The 23368-nt window shown below is 38.3% G+C and overlaps 2 protein-coding genes and 1 long non-coding RNA gene across 14 annotated transcripts in view; 2 read left to right on the top strand and 1 right to left on the bottom strand.

The window, feature by feature from the left end:
- The window catches only part of LOC110776159 (mediator of RNA polymerase II transcription subunit 30), a 28489-nt gene extending 5345 nt beyond the window's left edge, over window positions 1–23144 (bottom strand). The window contains exons 1-4 of one of the 7 annotated variants that reach the window (XM_021980712.2): window positions 22928–23144; window positions 22164–22254; window positions 2663–3035; window positions 1924–2010 (exon numbers count right to left, since the gene is read on the bottom strand). In XM_021980712.2, coding sequence (XP_021836404.2) covers window positions 1924–2010; window positions 2663–2914 — 339 coding nt within the window. In that variant the 5' untranslated portion in view covers window positions 2915–3035; window positions 22164–22254; window positions 22928–23144. Of the gene's footprint in view, window positions 1–1697; window positions 2011–2662; window positions 3122–3509; window positions 7155–13823; window positions 14188–22163; window positions 22255–22927 lie in introns of those variants that run through there. The other 6 variants (XM_056840812.1, XM_021980709.2, XM_056840810.1 and 3 more) reach the window with 6 other exon arrangements.
- On the top strand, window positions 5861–6715 carry LOC130470089 (uncharacterized). Its single transcript, XM_056839669.1, has 2 exons — window positions 5861–6023; window positions 6438–6715. The coding sequence occupies exons 1-2, from the start codon at window positions 5861–5863 to the stop codon at window positions 6713–6715; spliced, it is 441 nt and encodes a 146-aa protein (XP_056695647.1).
- LOC130459086 (uncharacterized) lies at window positions 7177–13253 on the top strand. Of its 6 annotated transcripts, XR_008931097.1 has the most exons (9): window positions 7183–7522; window positions 7639–7761; window positions 9013–9368; window positions 10309–10369; window positions 10457–10572; window positions 10656–10718; window positions 10895–11105; window positions 12365–12418; window positions 12735–13253. It is a non-coding gene; the product is annotated as an uncharacterized lncRNA (long non-coding RNA). The 6 variants fall into 6 exon arrangements; XR_008931098.1 differs by having other exon boundaries at window positions 7177–7522; window positions 10895–12418; window positions 12506–13253; XR_008931096.1 differs by having other exon boundaries at window positions 7178–7522; window positions 10895–12418.
- Window positions 23145–23368: the final 224 nt, after the last annotated feature.

The following is a 23368-nucleotide window of genomic DNA, read 5'->3' as shown; positions in this document are numbered from 1 at the left end:
CAGTGATGAGGTGAGCTCAACAAGTGGGTATGTTTTTACCTTGTGTGGAAGTGCAATTTCATGGAAGTCATCTAAGCAAACGTGCATAGCTCGGTCTACCATGGAGTCGGAGTTCATTGCTTTAGATCTTGCGACGCAGGAGGCCGATTGGTTGAGAAACTTGTTAGCAGACATTCCATTATGGGGTAAGCCAACTCCTTCTGTACCTATTCATTGTGATTCACAAGCTGCCATAGCTGTTGCGAAGAATAGTGCGTATAATGGCAAGAAGAGACACATTCGTGTCAGACATGAGTCTGTAAGACAGTTTATTGTGAATGGTGTGATTTCTCTGGAATATGTTAGAACGGAGAAGAACCTAGCGGATCCTTTTACAAAAGGGTTGGACAGAAGGAAGGTACTTGATTCATCAAGAGGTATGGGTTTGAGAGATACTAAAGCCGTGTGGTGAGCCATCCCGAAAGGGATGATGTATGTGAGTTAAAAGCTCTGGATGTATCTAGCCTCATAGACCGAGGTCACTTGTCTAAGTGGTGTCATGAGATGCTCTGTAGATACGGTACTTCTTTGCTTAGCCTCATAGACCGGGACCATTCGAGTTAATGGTGTCATGAGAAGATCTATATAACTAGCCTCACAGACATAGGCCACTCGAGCTAGTGGTGTCGTGAGATGACCGGTGAGTTGTATAGATGGAAGGTTGAACTTAAATGTTCTTAATGTTCGTGGAACACCTGCGGTGAATGTGAAGGGGTGGCCTCCTTCTATGAGTGATGGGATATCTCTCTAGAGCGTTCACTAAGAGTCCCAAGATGAGCGGCCGTGTTCTTATCGAGGAATTGCTCAAGCTTCTATGGCAAGGTATGTGTTGTCAGGTAACTTTAATAATCTAGGAGTTCAATCCTTTTGGATACTCTCTAGACCGTTAAACACCCCACTTCACTATGTGTTAGTTCAAACCTTTAGATACAAACATTTAAGTACTTAACCTACTTTTACTGCTCAGATTCTCTCAGTGTAATTTAGCTTTGTCTTAGTGGGGGATTGTTGGTAATAATGCAAAGCGTAGTATTTGGATTAGTTTTTGCGTGGAAAATTCAGCTAAGCCCACAGCTGCACCGTGGCCAAGGATGCTTTGCCACGCATAAACCGCGGAGCTTGCTGGACAATTGTTGCTGCAAATTGCAATGGACTTATTAATTTCCAATTAATAAGGCACGTGACTCTTAACCAATTAGGAAGAAGATTTTGCAAGTATATCAAGTTATACATGCGGGTCCCACTTAGCTTATTTTCCTGTTTCAAGAATCTTTGTAGTCTCCTACTACTCTACGTATTATATGTCGAAGTATTTGATAACGATCAGCTACAAATAATATATACACGAGGTTACCCAAAACTCAATATATACAAAAAACTAAAAACACAAACCCTATTAGAGATCTGAGTAGTTTTTGAGCAGTTCCACCTTCTGAGTTCGGGTGCACGAATTTAGAGGAGGATTGTGTTAACCTTGGGGGGCGTTCGTCACTTGAGAGCCTATACCGGTAGTGGCGAAATTCGCTTCTAAGTCAGTGGCCTTCATACCACGGCACAATCATTGTAATCCGGAGATTATCAATCAAGTAAAGTTATTAAATTTCTCTTATTTATTTGATTTCAATAGCCTTTATTTCTTACGCAAATAACTTAAAACATCCTTAAACAAATCCCATTCAATTAGTCACTAGCAATTAAACAACAATGACGAGGAAAATTTTGATCTTAAAGCTATTCTTTCCCGCACCATGATAAGCTCCGTGACCTCACAGAAGCACTCAACATCATGCTTCCATGAAATCAGAAATAGTTCACAGGAGCTGAACTTATGACGGTGAATTTTTCAGATAAAAATAACTAACAGTAATTAAGTTTTAACATTACCATATGCATCCTCAAACTAGATACTTGATCTTCTAACTTTTCGATTTCAGCTTCATCTTCCTTCGAGACAGAACCATCCACATCTTCCTGACCAAAAGGAAACAATTGCACAAGTCTGTCAGATGCCTGTAAACACAGCAGCAGCAACCCTAATGTTTGAAAATCTACTAATTGAATATTGTTGAAGGGGAAAACATAGAGAAAACAAGAAAACTATGATCATAGTCGACCCCTATGGCCAATGCACTACGGCCAATCGCCTATGGCCTATATTCTGGCTGTAAAGTAAATGCTGACAACAAAACCACTCCTTTAGGATGTATTTGGTTTAAGGGAGGAGAAAAGAAAGGTAAGGCACCCTTCTTCAAAGGAGGATTAGTCTTTTCCATCTTTGGAAACTGATTTTAACTTGCATTATTTCTGTGTTCAAAAACAAAAATGAGGGAAATTTGAGACTTGGTTTCCAAGGATTGTTTTTCCTTTCAACTAAAAATTAGCCATTTTCCTGTACAAAATAGAATGTTAATCTCGATGGAAATGATATGAGAAGCATGAGTTGGAATATCTTGAGGGATCCCTCTATAACTCTCATATCTTGAGAACACTTGATGTAAAATTTCTAAAGCCCTATGATTCTATTAAACAAATGTCATTCAATTTTAAGAAAGAACAATGTCAAAAAACTTCAATTATCTAGTTTACATTCTTGCAATAAAAAAAAGGAATTAGAGAAACTTACCTTGTGGTTCTGAAGCATGGCATTGAGAACAACACGAAGAGAAGCCACAGAAGATTTATAACGAAGACGAGCTTGTTCAAGAGTGCCACCACCCATATAAAATTGGTGGGTTGAATCTAATGAAACATCACCATTTGAACCCTCACTATGCCCATTACCGGTGATAGTAATGGGAGTACTAGTACCAGGAATGACAGAAGGATAAGAGGTAGTTGTAGACCACAAGGTTGGGCTGCAGAGCTCATCATTCATTGCATATAAGATCCGAAATGCGGCCTCAACTGTCTCTTCTAAATGCTTCTGACCTTCTGCTGCTAGCTCCTTTGTTCATTTTAGGGTTTCAATTGCCATTACCTTGTCCCCCAATGTTGTACTGCGGATGATTATGAAACAGAGTGTATCAAGATGTTCTGGGAATAAAAAAACCTAATACGACGTATGTAATATGCTATGGACTTCCTGTTAATTTACGAGGCAGTAAATTTTATTAGTCATTGATCAAAAGTCATAAGTCTCACAACCATATAGTTGTAAGTTGTAACTAGCAATCTCAAATGGGAGTAACATACTACCCATGAATTCAACAATAAATGTTTGTTCTGAGAACTATGCGCACAAGTGCAATCAAATAGAGTATGTATTATAAAAAACTTGTTGAGAGGGTTCGAAGAGGCGATCGGGCCTTCCTCGACACAATGGCAAGACCTCGAAAGCAAGCACAGAATTCAGGAAGAAGAAGAACACAAAACAAGTTCCTAAGAAGAAATCTAATACGCATGCACAAGCTAAATAACACACCACCCCAACAAGGGTGGAAATCGCCATTTCTGAAAAATTGAGTTCATACCTAGATGATGAATTTCTGATTGAGGACCAGATTCTCACCCCGAAATCTTCATTGAGGGAATTGCAACACCGAATGAATGTAGGAAATGACTTTAATGCCCGGATCAAAGGTCTCAGCCAGGGCAAGGATGTTCGAACCCACTTTCAATATTCTGGCGGGAGTTGTTTGAATGTTGATCACCCTTCGATTGCTAATATTGTGAATCATTTTGAAATGCATTATGTTCATCCTGATGTGAGAATTGCTAGTAATGTCATTAATAGTCCCCCCTGTCTAGATTGAACTAGACAACATTGTTGATGAGGTGAACAATTGGCAATCTTCTATCGTGTGTTATATCATTGGTGCAAACCCACCCCAACATGTTATTGATGGTTATGTTCATCGCATTTGGGGGAAGCTTGGGGTAGATAAGGTTTCTCTGATTGGGAAGGGGGTCTATTTGGTTCGTTTCTTGATAATGGAGAACAATGAGAAGGTTCTGCAGGGTAGTCCTCAATTTTTTCATTCAAGCACCTCATTATTAAACCCTGATCCCCTGATGTGAACTTTGCTAAAGAAGCTATCAAAACCCACCCCATTTGGATCAAACTCCCTAGTTTAGAGTATTGGGGGGAGAAGAGCCTCTACAAGATAGCAGGAAAGATTGGCAAACCAATCAACGTTGATCAAGCCACCTTGAAGAGGGATAAGTTGATGTGTGACAAGGTGTTGGTTGATGTGCATATGGATCAGCAATTTCCCACTACTATCCAGTTTTAGAATAAGAAGGGTGTGGTGGTGGATCAACAGGCTTCCCTTAACTTGCGTTGTGTCCAATGACACAATGTTGGTACCTGCACTCATAACAAAAAGAAAACTAGATACAAAAAGGCAAGGGTGATGAAACCATCTATTGTTGTTGTTGCTCCTGTTACTGGCCCACAGACTCATGCCCCCAACCCACCTGATGAAGAGGGGTTTGTGCTAGCTACTGGTTTCAGTAAGCAGAAGTGCCAGGAACTGAGGCAAATTCAAACAAGGAACAACTTCCAGATTCTAAATGAGGATGATGATATAGTGGCTTCCTTGTCACCAAAGGGTGATGGTTTTGATGATGTTGGTTCATTAGACAAGAGGTTGGAGTCCCCTGTGTCTAATGGATAATATAGCTTGCTGGAATGTGAGAGGACTGAACAAGAGAAACAAAAGAATAGGAAGTGAGGACAATTCTACTTTCTCACCGGATAAAATTGTTTAGTCTCGTTGAGAAAAAGGTAAAGGTTTCCAACATGGGAACACTTTTACCTTACGGTGTCCAGGTTGGTGCTTTACCACCAATCTTTGTCACAATACAAGTGGAAGAATTGTTCTAGGTTGGGATCAAGATGCTTTTGAGGTTGATATCAGATGTATGAGTTCCCAACTCATTCACTATCACATTGCTCCTTTGACCTAAAGTTCTTTGGGACATTCATATATGGCATGACTGATAAGAAGGAAAGATTGTTGTTGTGGGAAGATCTTGCTACTCTAGCTCGTAGAATCAATGGCCCTTGGTAAATAATGGGGGATTTTAATTCTATAATGGCTATGGAAGATAGAATTGAGGCCCCTGTTAGGTTCTCTGAAATCCAGCCTATGAGGAACGATATGACTGCGTCTAAGTTACGGAAGTTAAGACTGTTGGTAGACAGTTTATCTGGACTAAAAAACAAGGACAAGATGGTACAAACAGAGTGTTCTCAAGAATTGATAGGGTTTTAGCTAACTCTCTTTGGGAGGATGCTTTCCCAACTGCAGAAGCTACTTTTCTTCCCGAAGGTCACTATGATCATTGCCCCATGATTTTGAGCTGTTACAAGACCTCCCAACACAAGAAACCTTTTAGGTCTACAACATGTGGACCAATGCTGATGGGTTTCTACCACTGTCCAACACAATTGGGGCAAGTCCGTCCATGGTTGCCACATGTTTAAAGTCTTATAAAGGTATACGTGGATCGCGAACAACGGAACTGGTTTTACTTCAGTGGAGTCTACTAACTTCAAATACCACCATGATTTGTTATTGGCTCGAAAGAAGCTTCATGATGACCCTACTAATAGTGAACTAGCTACAGCTAAAAAGATTGCTAGTGAGAAATATAAAGAGGCTCATACCAACTATCTTTCCTTCCTAAACCAAACTGCTAAAATACAGTGGTTAGAGCTTGGTGATGAAATTCCAAACTGTTTCACATGAGTATGAAGCATAAAAGGAAGAAAAATAGAATTAATTCTATTCACAATGTTTCTGGTGAGTGGATTCAATCCACAAAAGGTGTGCAAGAGGCTTTCACTCAATTCTACTCTTCTCTTTTCTGTGAAACTATGGTGGGTAGATCTTCTGTAAAAACTGTCATTGTGGACCAAGGCCCTACGCTTACTGATGTCCACAGAGATATGCTTCAGTGCAATTTTCAAGAGAAAGATATTAAGAGTGTTTTGGATGCAATTCCAGTAACCAAAGCCCCTGAGCTTGATGGCTTTAATAGTATGTTCTTTAAAGCTTCTTGACCCATCATCAAAAAGGATTTCTGCTTAGCCATTGCTGATTTCTTTTTGACATGAAGGATTTTGAGAGAGATCAATGTTACATCTATATCTCTTGTTCCAAAAATCACTGTGCTAGCTTCTATCGGTGATTTTAGACCAATAGGATTTTAGACCAATAGCATGTTGTTCAGTTCACTACAAATGGATTTTGAGAGAGATCAATGTTACATCTATTTCTCTTGTTCCCAAAATCACTGTGCTAGCTTCTATCGGTGATTTTAGACCAATATCATGATTTTAGACCAATAGCATGTTGTTCAGTTCACTACAAATGTATCTCCAAACTCATGTGCAAGAAACTCTATCAACCCGACATTATCTCCCCTACTCAGGGGGCATTTTTTGCTGGCAGGTCTATTCTCCACATTACTCTGTCAAGACATCATTAAACAAGACATCATTAAACAGTATAATAGGGGGCAAGTCAGACCAAGTTGCATGATGAAACTAGATTTGAGGAAGGCATATGACACTGTAGATTGGAAATTTATTAAGAAAGTCATGCTTGAGTTAGGTTTTCCTGCTTCTTTTGTTCACTTAGTCATGACATGTCTTTCAACAACTCAATACTCAATTCTGATCAATGGACTTCCATCTCCTCTTATTCAACCTAGAAGAGGGGAGGGTTGAGACAGGGGGACCCTCTTTCTTCTCTCCTCTTTACCTTGTGTATGGAGCATTTTTCAAGATCCATGGAACTGGTGGCCACCCATACTCAGTTTAAGTTCATACTAGATGCAGATCTATGGCTCTTAATCTGTTGAGATATTACTTGGAATTGATTTCCTAATTAGTGCTTGGAATTGATTTCATACGTTAAGTGGTATTAGTGCTTCGAATTGAAGAATGCAAGTTAGTGGTAGTATTGATATATGACATTGATTTCTTACGTTACTTTACGTTAGCATCTTTGTATTGTTAACATCTTTGTATCTCTATTATATAAGGGAACAACTGAGGGTATTTTGGTAACTCAACTTTTCGTGTCCCCAAGCGAAAAGACGAAAATACCCCTCATTAGTTGTTTATCGGGGCTTGCTGAGCCTTCATTTCTAGGGCGAGGTTTCGTTTATCCCATCTCTCTCCTCTCACCTGCCTCTCTCCCCCTCTCACTTTTCTCGGTAATTTTGTTGAGGAGATCTGAGCCTCTCTCCCCGTCTCACTTTTCTCTCTCCTCTCACCTTCTTTTCTAGGTCTTCCTAGGTTACAATTCCTCGCCGTCGTCCCTCTTTAATGGCGACTATGAGGTCAATCGGAGGGAAATGCAGAGCTCTATTGGCGGCAGCAAATTCCTTCACCACCGCATCAACGACCGCAACTGGTGCTGCAAAAAGATCGAAGCCTCCTTTCTGCAAAAATAATAGAGGTATTTTGGTCTCTCTCGCTGCTCTCTCACCTTCAGCGACTTGGAACTACATCAAGCTTCACAATCTTCAGGTATTTTGATTAGATCTTTGGTTAAACTTATTTTTAGGGTTTTAGGTCATTTGCACTTGACGCATTTTGGTTAATTTGGTTAATTCTTCCTCTGATATGCACTTCAACATCACCAGGGAAGAAATGTACTACATTTACGGAAATTAGGGATCAATTCGCCAAATACGTGAAAAATACTCATAAGATCACCACCTGAAGAATAAGATCGAGCTCCTTAGCACACCGATGATGTCCTCAAGGTACCTTTCTCTCTCCTAGGGTTTTTATTTTTGTTTGGATTTTGTTGTTATTTTATGGAATTGTTTGCTTATCACTCCTAGAGTTTTTAATTTTGAATTTGATTTGAGGTTAATTTGTTTGATTTCAATGTAGATATGGTGGAACTTTCAATTTTTCCCAAAAAGTCGTAATTTTGAGGTTTCAAGTTCTTCTGGATTTTTCTTTTGAAAATTATGAACTTGGGTGTTCTAAATTTTTGGGGATTTGGATTTTTTTAGGGTTCAATTTAAGTTCTTTTATTTGAAATTGAAGGGTACTTAATTAATTTGTAATTTGCGCTTTGTGCATAATGAATGAAGGGTTACTGGGATAGGTGATTTTTTGCCATGATTTCTATGCTCCTGCTCTGTTTTCTGGTGCATCAGTGTAGGTTTTTGTTGATTTTTGTGTGTGTTCCCTTATTTTAGTCGAATTCCGATGGACTGAATCTCTTTTTATTTTGTAATTTAATTTTTTTGTTGATATAAGTGAACCTGATTCTTCCTTTCACGGGATAATTAAGTTGAGATTTCAATTGATAATTTGTTTTAAGTAAATTGGTGCATTGTGTTTTTGTAGTTACGACTTTCGACAAAGGTTTTTCTATTTGTTTAAAATATTTGATGTAATTTGCAACGCCAAGATTTGGTGCTAAATGAGATCATGTACCTAAAACTATTAGCTTTTGTTGCTATTTCTAGATAAATTCAAAATTTAAGAGTAACTGTTCTCATCAATTTTGCGGTTGAGGTTTCCGGATTGCGACGAGAAACTATTTTGACGAGTGAGTTGTTATTTTTGGTATAGAGGCATAGAGATCACCTACTTAGGTTTGTTGATAACATGGGTTTTGCTCTTCTGTTTTGATTAATTTTGGGAGTGTATGATTTGCTTAATGCTTCACATATTTCTCTCCGACTCCATAACTATATTGTTGTCATAAGTATAATTGTGCTTATGATGTGGTGACTTGGGTGACAGATCCATTAATTTATTTATTTTTGTAAAAGAAATTGGTTCACAAAAGTTTTCGCTTGACTAAAGCTTTCGCTTTGGCGGTCTGAGTTTTGTTGGTGATCCTCTTCACTATTTCATTTGGTAAAGAAAACACAATCCCTTCCCTATCAGAAGTGCATTGCTTATTCTTCTTCCCACTATTTACATAACTACACTACAATTAATAATTTAGCATTTATTAAAAGTATCTAATACATCATTGTGAGTCTTAGCAGGTTTAACACTTTCAAAAGAATCTGGAACTGAAACAAAGCCAGATCGGTGTAGCAGCCTCAATGACTGCAAATTAGAGGGTTGTCCACGTGTGAACGGAATCTGCCAGTGTCATTAAACCGGGGTGGCAGAAGAAGCTTATTCAAAGATACCAGCTCAACTAAATGACAATGCCAGACTTCAATGTTATGGAGACTGTAAATGCAAACAAACCGAAGTTGAAGTAGCCTATCAAACCCTAGATTTCCCGCCTCCAGTTGTTGTCTTCGCATCTTCTCCTTCCCGCTGCTCTTCTCCATCTCCGCGATCCCCTTTTCCCTCAATTGTCTGGATCTGACTTCGGAGACTCCTTATACAAGTATGAATTTATGCATCTTTTTTTGTTAATCTGATTTCAAAATCTCTATTATATAAAGGAACATCTGAGGGTAAATAAGTAAATACACTTTTCGTGTCCCCCTAGGAATAGACGATAATACCCTCACTAACCCATCTTTCCTTCCAAACCCTAGAGCTTCACTACCGGCACAATCTCTCCCTCCTCTCAACTCACGCCTTTTCTCTCTCCTCTCAACTCCATGGTAATTCAAACCTCCCTGTCTTCTTCCCCGATCACCATCGAAACCTTAGAAATTCAAACTCTGAAATGAAGAACCCTAACGAATTTCGAAGATCTGGATTCCTCATCGTGGAAAAACGATGTAGGCGCACAAAGTACGGATTGCAAATTAGGGTTCCAAATCAAGAGGACGCGATCAAGACAAAAGTTTGCAAGTAGAAAAATCTATCTACATTTCTCCACCTTCTCTCCGATCTTGGGCCACCCTCCCTCCAGGCCGCCACCCCTACGCCAACCCCCATCTTTCACACCTAAATTCCATGAAATTTCCCCCAATTATCTGAGCTTCTATACCAGTCTTTGATTTCTAGGGTTTCTCGCTCGATCTACTCATCTTCCTTCGCATCATTTTCTCTCATCACTTATGTCGCCTTAAACTTCAATTCCAAAAAATCGGAGGTAATTTTCGTGATTTTTGGTAATTATTTCCCAATATTCTGATATTTTTTTCTGGGTTAATAATGTTAATACCTCCGAGATATGAGTTTAGTGAGACACCCCCCTACCCTGCCTCTCAAATACCAAGCGATGAAGAAATCCTTGCTCTACCCTGCGGTTTTTTAACCTCTGTCACCCCCCTACCCTGCCTCTCAAATAATCCACCATTATTTCGGCATCATTTCGCATCTTCATTCACTTTGATGAATGTATTTCTTATACAATGGGAATTTTGCACCAGATCTGATTTTCGAAGCCAAATATGGAAGCCCAGCTTTATATAATTCTATGTTCATTTTCCGGTGAGTCAGGTTATGTGTTTCGTTGATTTTTGCTGGTAATTTGATATTTAGGTTAAAAATGACTAAAAATTCACTATTTTGTTGTAGAAATATGACAGAGATATTGTATTGATCGATATTAAGGTTCCCGGGTTGCCGTATGCTGTTGCTAAGTGTGTTGCATCATCTCTGTTGGTACATTGTCAATTACCGCGAAGCTTATGGTAATTTGTTAAATTTTGTTTATGGATTTTAAAATTATTGAGATTTTTGTTTGTTTGATTGATTGGCTTTTGTTTGTTCATAGGTCACATAGCAACAAGTGTGCTGCATCATCGTCGGTACACTGTCAATTACCGCGAAGCTTATGGTAATTTGTTAAATATTTTTTCTGGATTTTGAAAGTAATAATAATAACAATTCTCTTGATTTCAGTCATAAGATTATGTTGGATTGTAAGGGTCCTGATCCTGATATGGGTTTGTTACCAAAGATTTGGACTTTAGGATATGTAGCTAAGCCATTGATACATGTTTAAATCTACAGTTTGGTCCAAATTATCCTAATTGAAACAAAAACAAAATCAACCTGCCATGGAAGAACTGCAGATCTAGGGTTCCAGTGAATCAACTCTGCAACTTCAACTTCCTCTCTCCTAAAATCGCACTCTCTCTCCTCAACAATGGCACGAACGAAGAACACCGCTAAGAGTTCCACCGGATGAAAAGCCCCACCGTTTCCCTTTCTTTGAGATTATGTAAGTGTATTTTTCATAATCAATTTCACACTCAATTTGCAGATCTAGGGGTTCAGTTCCTTCGCATATACCGTAGGTCACGTTGTACTTTTGAAATTACTCATTTGATGCACGAAAAATTTGCATTTTAGTTATCTCTTGATAATTTTAGTTTGGATTTGTGGTACCTTAGTGTGTGGCATGCTTAGTTAAGAATTAAATTAGTTAAGGATTTCTCTTATTTAGTTATGTTTTTTTGTGTTTAGTTTTCACTATGAATTAGTGAATGCATTGTTACATTTAGTTATTATTTTTCTTTGTTTAGTTAAGCTTTGTGCCTGTCAATGTTCCATGGCTTCTTGCTCTTCATTACCTTGCCCTTGACTTCTTTTTTGCTTGATCTTTTGATTATCTGCTGGTAGAGAGACTGAGAAAAGTTACTGAGAGAATGCTAGGCCTTTTTTCGGCACATGATAGAGATATTATCTATAGTATTGTTTGGGATTTGCCTCATCAAAAACCCACAAAGATTCTATGGCTTTGCATAGTTGGATTCACAACCTATTTTTTTATGTGTTTTACTTATGACCTGTTTGAGCTTGATGAGACTATACAATTGAGAATAGAAAATGGCACAAAGCAAATGCCTTGAAAAAATAGTTTCCAATCATCTCTAATTTTCAAATATTGGCGTGAGTTCCTACAAGGAGGAAAGTGTTAATTATGTTCCAATCAACTCAACAAAATTAAACAATAAACAAAAGCAACATGGGTATTAATGTGGATATAGAAATATTAACGTACCCCTGCAGACTGGAACATGTTTTGTACAATAAGTCTTTCCCTCTTAGGATCCACAAGTGATTCCCTGAAAGCATGATTTCCTAAACATGACTTAAAAGACATGGTAGGCAAAGTACGAGAGAGTCAGGATTCAGACGTAGACTTGGGTAAAAGTGGGGTCAGAGCAAGTGGTTTACTGCCATTTTCAGAATACTTGCTTCTTTTAACATCTCATTTAAATTGACATCTATTTCCAAGCTTTGCATGCCTTCATTGACATCCTGGCATAACTTCTCCGAGGTAGAATAATTTATTTCTGGTTTCTAAAATTAATGGTTTGCTGGTTTTATGTAACCTGCTCTTTGTATGCAGCTTTTGGGATGCATGAAATCTACATAAACCCCTTTTGGGTTTGCTCTTTTCTGAATTGTATATGTTGGGTCGGATAATTTCAACACGGCATTGTTGTAAATTCTGCATTTACCCTTCCTCTTCAGGTTCCTGTGACAAACTTAGGTGACAGTGGTTTGGATACTCTCTCTAACTCAACGGTAAAGCATTTAAAGTCTTTTGAGTTTAGTACAAAGTTTCTGGATGTGACGAGTCTTATAGAGGAAGTATTATTTTGCAATTTGTAGGATCAGATTTGCCCTATTCACCAGTTATGCAGTACTCTGGAAAAGAAACTTGATAGTGTCATTGATGTTGAAACCTTTGTGAATCATGGATTATTAATTATGCTGCCTCTGATAGCAATTACAACTTGGTTGTCACGTTGAACATAAGATTCCTTATTGCGTATTATTCATTTTCATTTCTTTGCTTTCTATTCTCGAGTTTAATTTGTTCCTGTTGTTGTATGTTCAGCTGCCACACATGCTTTTCACAAGCAGCCAACAGCTCAACATATGCAGACTCGAGTAAAGCAGTTGCAGCTCAACAACTTTCTCAAATCCTCATACAAACAGCTGGGAAGTCAGCAGCTGAAAGGAAAGAGCCTAGAAGTTTCTGTAATGCAGTCGAAGATTGTTAGAAAGCTTTTCCTACTAATCAGAAGATTCATCTAGAGGCTGTTAGATCAAAATAACTGAAGTTTACAAGGGGATTTCACGAATTCACGCCGAGTACTATTTTGAACGGAATATGTTTTTTTGTTTTTCTTATACATTTTCGCATGTATAACGTGCATATAAGTTAAGTTTTTTGTGTAACAGATTAGGATTTTAAGGATTGTCAAATCCTAATTAGGACATATATTAAGTTTTGATATGGCAATAGATTTCCGTTATTACATGTTATGTTTTCTTGGGTTATATCAGCACGAAGTATTGCGTTATACATTTTTTAGTGATACAACAAATGTTTATTACAAATATGTTTCTTATATTCGCACGCATTCTCAATTGATTAGTGATACAAAAAGTCTTGCCTATTTATTTGTAGCGATTAGTTGCAATAACTCAATTTTACGATTTTTATATAATCCCGCACGCATCGCGTGCATATAAGACTAGTTATAAATATGAGAGGTCAATAATAATCTAAGGCAAGCTTTGAGTGTTCATATACTTTTTACATAATCACATTTGCTTTGCAGATGAACTATTAATGTTCTGCAATGGTGACACTCACTTGTTTCACCTTATGCTTGAAGGTTTCAGACTCGAGGCATAGAAGCTATTGTTTACCATGTGTGGAATGCCAGGAATGATGTTCTGTGGAACCAAAAACTTTTGACACAAGATAAATACTAATAAAGCACATCAAAGAGGACATTAAGTATAGGATTCTAAGTCTTATGACTCATAAACAAGCGGTTGAGATAGAGCTTGGTTTAAGTCTCTTTTTTGTAATTGGTCTTGCTGTAATTGTTTGTACATGTAAGAAAAGACATGTTTGGGTTTTGAATATATTTGCTACAGCTTAATTAAAAAACATTATAAAAACAAAACATACCTTCCCAAGGTCATGATAGGTAGTACCCACCGAATAAGGCACAGAACAATCAGGCAGAATACAACCATTGATCATTCGAAAGCCAACAGTACCACCAGGAATATCAGATGAAATTGACTCATCGGCACGAAAGTTCCACTTAGGCTCCAAGGGGTTGCTCACACTGAATTCAGAAAAATCTTTAAGGAGAGCAGGGGATCTTGACTGAGTCACTTTCGATACGTTTGCTTGAATGGTGAACACACTCAGAAGAATCCCCTTCCATGCGCTGAGAAACACCGAAGGTTCTATCTTTCAAATCCGGAGTAACATTGCCAGGAGAGCTAGAGGTATGCTGTTGCTGAACCTCTTTTTCCAGAGTGTGCTGAAATACAGGATGATCAGCAGAGTCAGAGCCATTACAACGGTTGTGTTTAGAAAACGGCTCCTCTTTGAACCGGAGGACGATGACCTAAAGTGTAAGACTTCGTAGCAATGGAAGGAGTAAGAATTCCACTATTAGTCCCACCGTGACTATTTTTTCCCCTATGTCGCTTAAAAATAGGTTTATCGACATTGTCACCATCCCTATCAGTGCAATTGTTAATCTCATAATTTCTCCCCGTGTTCTCACCGCTGAAAGCGCTATCACAAGTAACAAGATTTATGTTAGTCCCACCGTGACTATCTTTTTGCCTACATTGTTTAAAACGTTTAGCATCATTGTCACCATCCTCATTATTGTGATCGTTAATCTGAGAATTTCGGTTGGTGTTTTCAAAATGACAAAGCAATCACGAGTAACAGGATTCCTGCAATTCTCGAAATCAGCCCCACCCCTGCTTGCGGTGTTCTCACCGTTCCTTAAAAGCGTTATTAATATACTCATGTTCAGCATCATTGTCACCGACCCTATCATTGCTATCACTCATCTCGGGATTTATCATGTTGTCACCGTTGAAATCAACAGGATCCTTCCACCGTATCAGCATTATCCCCCTCGACATTCTCTTCATTTCTCTCCACAATATCATTGGCTATATGAACATCAGAATTACTCTTACTCGCAGTTCCAATAACCTCCCCTTGGACATTACTTTAGGTACCATTCTCACTACCCTTGTCACCTTTAGGAAACACTACTATTGGTACCACTCCCTCTACCAGTATTAACAACCTTATCATAGGCGGGTTTAGAAACACTTTGCTCCGTGTTTACATTATTATCTTTAGGTTCTGTTTCCCCCCAACATTAGAGTAGACAGTTAAAACTGTGTCTTCGTCTCTAGGTGATTCACTTTTAGAACTATTTTGCTCCATTTGTTCATTATTTATCTTTTTCCTGGAGCAGCAATTTTCTCATGGTAAGTACGTAAGTACGTTACACCTGGGAAGAGGTTCTTTCGGATTGATCGCTTTGAATTCCTTGTCAACACCCAAACATTTCAAGTCCAGCTTATCATAACCTGCCAGAAGAAAAAGGGGCATAGTTCAACAAAACATAAAAACACAAAAACAAAACTGAGAAATAAGGTGTAAACATATAGGGGAAGAACCATACCAGAACTATGAGTAGGGCACTAGCAGTGCCTATTCCCGAAAATATACGCAGGATTGGGGAGCCAATTACAAGGCTTCTTTTGATCATCTGCTGCAAACCATTGGAAAGCGACATCCTCTTTCTTAGCATCAACAACTCGAGTATGCACACCATCCATCCCACCGCCGCCGCGTTGCTTGCGGAAATTTCGAGGGATATTAAAGTCTTCTCCAACCTTCACCCAAAAGAAGTGTCCATTCCATTCCTTGACAGTTATAGGGATAAGAAGTTACAAGCTTATAACGGAAGCACAAATATAGCTCAACTTCACCCTGCTTCCGTTATAAGCTTGTAACTTATTATCCCAAGCTTGTAAATTTAAAGGAATGAATGAGCACTTCTTTTGGGTGAAGGTTCCAAAAGACTTTAATATCCCTAGAAATTTCCGCAAGGGTGGCGATGGGATGGATGGTGTGCATACCCGAATTGTTGATGTTGAGAAAGAGGAAGCCGCTTTCCAATGGTTTGCAACCATGGTATAACAACTCGTCCGAGTTAACTCGTATCGCCCGAGTTAACTCGTATTTTGAGCCTGCCGATATGAGATATGCCGATTTATCACGCCCTTTAATAAAACGGCGATATTTCGCCCGATTCGACCGATACGGTCTAAAATCGGCCGAGACAAGCGACCGTATCCTTGAGAATTAAATTGAAAAAAGGAAAAACAAAGAGAAGAAGAAACCGAATTACATATCGCCATCGAAGGAAGTAAAGAAGACGAAGAGGAAGGAGATTGCAGAAATCCAGAAGACGCAGATGAAGGAGATTGCAGAAATCCAGAAATCCAGAAGACGGAGAGGAAGGAAGGAGATTGCAGAAATCACGAAGAGGAAGGAAGGAGATTCATTAATTGAATATGGTATGGCCCACGTGGTGGGGGTGAGGTACAAAATCTGGTTTTGGCGATCTATACAGAGTCATTTGGGTTTATTAAAGATTATTTTGGCCTACATGGTGGGTGGAGAGTTTGTAGACTCATTAATTAAATGGAAGACAGCTGTAACACTGTAATCCACACTTTATTTTTTTACCCCTCTCACGTAGGAGAGTTTTGTAAAGAAATTAATGGTTGGCTTTTCAAACTTCATTTTAAAAAACAATATGCCTACTTAATTTCACATTTAAAAATAAAATTTGTCCGCGATCCGATTCGCGACAACCGTAACCGTTCCGTTACCGCATCACCGCAACGATACCGCAACCGCGACCGATACCGCATTTTCGATCTATGTTTGCAACTGATGATCAAAAGAATCCTCGTAATTGGCTCCCCAATCCTGCGTATATTTTGGGAAATAGGCACTGCTAGTGCCCTACTCATAGTTCTGGTATGGTTTTTCCCCTATATGTTTACACCTTATTGCTCTGTTTTGTTTTTGTGTTTTTATGTTTTGCTGAACTTTACCCCTTTTTCTTGGCAGGTTATGATAAGCTGGACTTGAAATGTTTGGGTGTTGACAAGGAATTCAAAGCTATCAATTCGAAGGAACCTCTTCCCAGGTGGAGGACTGGGCCAAAGGTCACCATGAGAAAATTGCTGCTCCAGGAAAAATCTGAAGATAATAATGAACAAATGGAGCAAAATGGTTCTAAAAGTGAATCACCTAGAGACGAAGACACAGTTTCAACTGTCTACTCTAATGTTGGAGAGAAACAAAACCTAAAGATAATAATGTAAACACGGAGCAAAGTGTTTCTAAACCCGCCAATGTTAAGTTTGTTGACACTGGTAGCGGGAGTGGTACCAATAGTAGTGTTCCTAAAGGTGACAATGGTAGTGGGAATGGTACCGAAAGAAGTGTCCAAGGGGAGGTTATTGGAACTTCTAGCAAGAGTAGTACTGATGTTCATATAGCCGGTGATATTGTGGAGAGAAATGAAGAGAATGTCGAGGGGGATAATGTTGATAAGGTGAATGACGATCTTGTTGATTACGCCGTCAGCGCTGACAACATGATGATAAATCCTGAGATGAATGGTAGCAATGATAGGGCCGGTGAAAATGATTTTGAGCATGAGGATATTAATACCGCTTTTAAGGAACGGTGAGAACACCAGGAGCAGGGGTGGGGACGATTTCGAGAATAGCATCAATCATGTTACTCGTGATTTCATTGTCATTGGTGAGACCACCAACAGAAATTCTGAGATTAACGATCACAATGATGAGGATGGTGACAATGATGCTAAACGTTTTAAGCAATGTAGGCAAAAAGATAGTCACGGTGGGACTAACAGAAATCCTGTTACTTGTGACAGCGCGGTCAGCGGTGAGAACACCGGGAGAAATTCTGAGATTAACGATTGCACTGACAGGGATGGTGATAATGTCGATAAACCTATTTTTAAGCAATGTAAGGAAAAAATAGTCACGGTGGGACTAATAGAGGACTTCTTACTCTTTCCATTGATACGAAGTCTTACATTTTAGGTCATAGTCCTCGGTTCAAGAGGAGTCGTCTTCTAAACGCATCTGTTGTAATGGCTTTGACTCTACTAATCATCCATCACACTCTGGAAAAAAAGGTTCAGCAGCAGCAAACCTCTAGCTCTCCTGGCAATGCTACTCCGAATTAGAAAGAGAGAACCTTCGGTGTTTCTGGGATTCTTATGAGTGTGTTCACCATTCAAGCAAACGTATCGAAAGTGACTAAGTGGGATTCGTCCTTAAAGATTTTTCTGAACTCAGTGTGAGAAACCCCTTAGAGCCTAAGTGGAACGTTCGTGCCGATGAGTCCATTTCATCCTCTGGAGGGTGGTACCGTTGGCTTTCGAATGATCAATGGTGCCTTATTCGGTGGGTACTACCTGTCATGACCTTGGGAAGGTATGTTTTGTTTTTATTATTTTTTACTTTTTATATAGCAAATATATTCAAAACTCAAACATGTCTTTTTCTTACATCCCAGGTTACAGCAAGACTAATTACAAAAAAGAGACTTAAACCAAGCTCTATCTCAACCGCTTGTTTCTGAATCATAAGACTTAGAATCCTATACTTAATGTCCACTTTGATGTGCTTCACAAGTATATCTTGTGTCAAAATTTTGTGGTTCCACAAAATATCATTCCAGGCATTCCACACATGGTAACAGTATCTACTTCTATTCCTTGTACCTCTTGCTGGGACATGTCAAGGATGAGCTTCATGGACTCATTCAGTATCTTCAAAGGTTCGTCTTTCTCTCTTTCGACCAACTTTAAACAAGTCTCGGTTACACCCAGTGGCATATCCAGGATTTTTACTTAGGGTATGAAATTATGAAGCCCGAAAATTAATGGTTGTTTTTAAGTTCACAAAAAGTACTACAGAGAGGAATAAAGAGTAAAAAGAAAATTAAAATCAATTTATGCTTATAGTTGTGTTCGAACACGGATCACTTGGGCCATAAGTATAGATTATCACCTTTAACCATCAAACCAAATCAATTCTATAATTCATAACTTCTTCAAAATGTGTTTAACCTGATGCAATCAGGGTATGCAGGTGCACACCCTTGGTGTATGCTAGTTCCGCCCCTGGTTACACCTATCTACTTTTTTCCCGCTTCTTGTAGCTTATCCATTACTCTCTTACAGACTTACAATAATAAATCACGCTCGGACTCAATAACAATTACCTAGCATGAAAGTAGACCGTAAGATACGTAATCTGCTAATCCGAAACCAAGCAGCTATTGGGAAACTGGCATGGGAAGTTGAACAAACAAGATAACCTATGGGTTAAGTGGGTTCAAATTCTATACATTAAGCCTAAGAACTGGCAGGAGTATATAACCCATCTCTGGCTGCCAGTTGGGCTGTCAAATACATGTGCAAGGTAAAGAAAATATGTTCTGAAAAGTTGCCAAATACTCTATCAAAGGGATGTACCATTCTCTCAAGAATCAAGCTGCTAAACTCCATGGGGCTAGATATGTTTGGAATGGGTTATCTCTTCTTAAACATAGATTCACTCTATCCTTGGCCTTATTTGATAGGCTAAACAAAATCCAGATTATTTCAATACGGAATTGGTGCCAATAACTTATGTGCAATCTGTGGTGGAGCTCCTGAAACTAGCTCACACTTGTTCTTTGAATGCACCTACAACAAAGAGTGTCTTACTGATATTCTAACTTGGTTGGGCATCATGATGAAAAGAACCCAATTCTTCATGTTCTCCACTAATTCATATATTATATTACTGCAGACTATCTTTCAAGAAGAAGGTTTACTATGCAGTTGTGCAGGTGTCCTTTATCAAGTATGGAAAAGCTATGAACTCTGCGGTGTCTTCTCTTATGCAAGCCCTCAAGTTTGATGTTAAGAACAAAATCTTAAAGCTTAGTAGCGAGAATGTTAGTGAAACCGATAGAGATTGGTTAATTGCGCTGTAATTAGCTTGTTTTGTTTTAGACTCTGGTGTGAGTCTAAGCTGTTTGGTCAGTATGGCCATGGTCTCTCCTTGATCATTCTGTTTAGTTCGTAATAGTTGTTGGTGATCTATATATTTTCTCTCTTACTTGTCAAAAAAAAAGTGTGAAATTAAAAGCTTTATAACATTCAAGTTAACCCCCCCCCCCCCCCCCCCCCGTTGGTGGGCTGTAAATGTAAATTTCCAAGGACCACAAAAGGTTTCTAACAACTTATAGATACTAGTAGAAAAAACGGCATTCACAATGGGCAAAAAAGGGCATGTTGTAACAGGGAACAAAGGAACAAGGAACAGGTGACCATTTTCTTAGGTCCTGGAAGAAAAGAGCAATTATATAGAATAAGTGGAAAATACGGTATTCCTACTTCTGTAGGAACGATAACGAAAATTTGTCCCTCCTGTTTCATAGGGTAACAATATAACTAATATCCTGCATATGCTGTAGGAAACTAGGAACTACCGAGATCCCACACTATAATCCAATGCAACGAGCAATAATAACAAAAACGACTAAATTAGCCACTTCAAAAGATACAGAAGCACTTAAAAAAAGGACCCACATCTGTCTGTGTATTCAAACAAACCAATTGCAATTCTGGAAAGAAGAGTTATATATAGGTGCTCCAATAACGACTTTTGGCCACATTCAGATGTAAAATAGGGTTTCATAAAACTCCCATATTAAAGGATAAAAAGAAGAGCTATCTGCCAACCTAGGTCCCCTATCAAGACACACTCTGTAATCTGTATAAGTTCAGGTTTTCAGACTCTAGAGCCTACCTAAAGAAGTCAAGCTCAATCATCCAGCTCCTTCCATGTTTTCCTAAAGTGGTAAGATCAAGATACAGAACAACCAAGACAGAAATAGAAGGGGAAGATAGGAGCACCATGAAGGTAAGATGAACGATATAAGCTGCAAAATACGAATTTCTGATTTAGCATTCCATCTATTCAGCATGCATTTTGGCTCGGTCCCGTGATGAGAAATAATTTATATCAAAAAGACTTTAGTTCTAAGGAAAGATAAAATGCTACAACCACACCCCCTTTAAGGTCCATGTTAGACGCTGCTTTACAGAGATACAGGACACTAGGATAGACTTTCTCTACTCTTGTTTTCAGTTTCTTCTTTGTTTATTTAGCAGGTCTTTTTGGAACTCATACTCCATATTGAACTTGAAACTTTGAAGTTTTAACAGTTCAAACAAACTGAACTTTAGCAGTAGAAGCTGTAAAATGATAATTTTGCAAAGTAACTTTGAAGTTTTAACAGTTTTTCTTTTTCCCTGCAAATCTGCAAAAATGAGATTTTTACCTGTGTTTGCCACCAAAGCTACCACATTGACTACAACAGAACTAAAAAGAAAATTAAAGTTCAAGATGGCCAACAAAAATGAGATATGACTAATGACTCCGTAGTACAAAAGCACGGAAGAAAATAGTTTGGATTAAAGAACCAACATTAAGAAATTACTTAAATAATTAAATCAAAACTCCCTTCCTAAAGAAAGACCAAGACATACAACAATTTAAACAAACTTCCCACCTAAACTAAAGTAAAAAAATAATTTATTAGTTCACGAGACTAATATCAGTTTATACATTTATCAGTTAAAATCAAACTGCATTTAAACGAAAAATAAAGTGGGATTTGTTCCAAAATTGAGAAATTTACTATGATAATTATCAAAACAACAAGTCGCTTCTAGGTCAAATTGATTTGCAGGTTACAACTCCCATGATTTTGACACAAATTGAAGTGTTCAAATGTCCATATCCCTATTGAAGTTTCAAGGACTCTACAAGGGTATTTGAGGCGAAATTACAAGTCCAGATAATATAAGACATGACAACAATACCATTGAAAAGGCAAGAATCCCTACTGACCCCTAACTCTATTACTGCCTACAACCATAGAAGCAAGGAACTGGTCCCAGGTCTCAGGTCCCAGCACTACAACTGTGCAAGTCTACAACATCTATCTCCCAACTTCACCCCCCCCCCCCCCCCCCCCCCCTCACAAAAAAGGCTTTCCTCTTACTTATGTCCTTCAAGCTGCAAACCTCTTTGTAATATATACTGAGAAAATAAAGGCAGCTAAAAACTGTAAGTTCTTGTTAAGTTATAAGCTGAAGGGTGGTTTTCCATCTATAACATATAATTTCAACCCTAGAACATTGAACATAGGAGCCATGAACAAGACATATCAATCATTGTCATCTACTCTTATTTATGTCAAAGCCTGGACAACTCATAAAAACCCAGAACAAGATAAACCACAAAACAAAACATACATAATTTCCTAATGTACTGGACAATCGATTATAGAATTACAACTTACTATTAGATATCATCATATCAGGATTATCAACCTATCCATCAGGGTTACCCGTTTCCGTTTAGTGGTTCTCATTACTACATGCTAGAAGACCCTGGAAACGCAAAGAAATGGGAACCTTAGACAAAACTTTAAGTAATTAGTCGTAGATTCAAGATTTTCCAAATATGACTTCATAACCACCAGCAAAGCTCATCGATTACAGGGACACAATTCATATTAGTAATTTCATAACTTAAAAGAACAAGTGAGAATTTCTAAAAGCTGATCGAAAATGACGGAACCCGGATTTTTTGTTCCTAACTGGATGTACTGTAGACATTTTTTAATAAAATGCACATAAACTGAGGTGTATCATTACTCATTAGCCATTTTCTGCACAGTAACCTTAATCTAATTCTAGTGGGGGAATCACAATTCCAAAGACATCCCACAATAATTTAATTTTATTCTATGGAAAAAAACAATTTACAACCTCCAATTACTGGTATGAAATTAACATCAAATCATCATAATATTCCAAATTACAATGAACCCACAACTAACTAACATATTTCAATCACGAATTCATCACGAGATAAAGCTACAATTACAACACAGTAAATTGACAATTACAGCAAGCCCTAATTTTTCATTTCCATTAACGAACAGTAAATAATCAACCTCATAAGGCCATATTCGAAACAAATTACACACACAAATCAACAACTAAACAAATAACTGGTAAAAAATTGCGAATTTTCCGAAATTATGATAAAAGATTGTACCGGTATTGCTTATATAGCGTAGGCTAGCGTTGCAGAAGACAGCTGGTGCGTGGGGGATGAAGAGTTCCGATGGTGGTGGACGTGTTTCTCCGGTGAGTTGTACCAGTGGTGCGGTAATCGAGTAGATTATAAAGGGAAGATGGTAGTAGTTCGAGTGAGGCAGTGCGCTGCTGTTGTGCGTGTGTTTGGGAGCTCTGGTTTAACCACAGGTAAAAGTAAAGGAAATTTTACCAGGAATGACCTTTTTTAAAAAATAATTCGTTTTTTTTTTTTTGTGAATAAGGACCAAAAACTATTTTTCGGTGGTCAATGCCAATTTTTCGGCATTGACTGGAACGTGTTCAGAACGTGTTCATCTATATAATATACTAAAAGAGAGGAAATCAATGTGGTGATGACAAATGTCACTCATTGATTGGTCTCTCTTTTAATATTAAAAAA

This window comes from Spinacia oleracea, chromosome 3 (assembly GCF_020520425.1).
Source record: "Spinacia oleracea cultivar Varoflay chromosome 3, BTI_SOV_V1, whole genome shotgun sequence".
In the NCBI taxonomy this organism is placed as follows: Eukaryota; Viridiplantae; Streptophyta; class Magnoliopsida; order Caryophyllales; family Amaranthaceae; genus Spinacia; species Spinacia oleracea.
The sequence above is the reverse complement of the archived record's forward strand: the minus strand, read 5'-3'. Positions and strand labels throughout refer to the sequence as shown.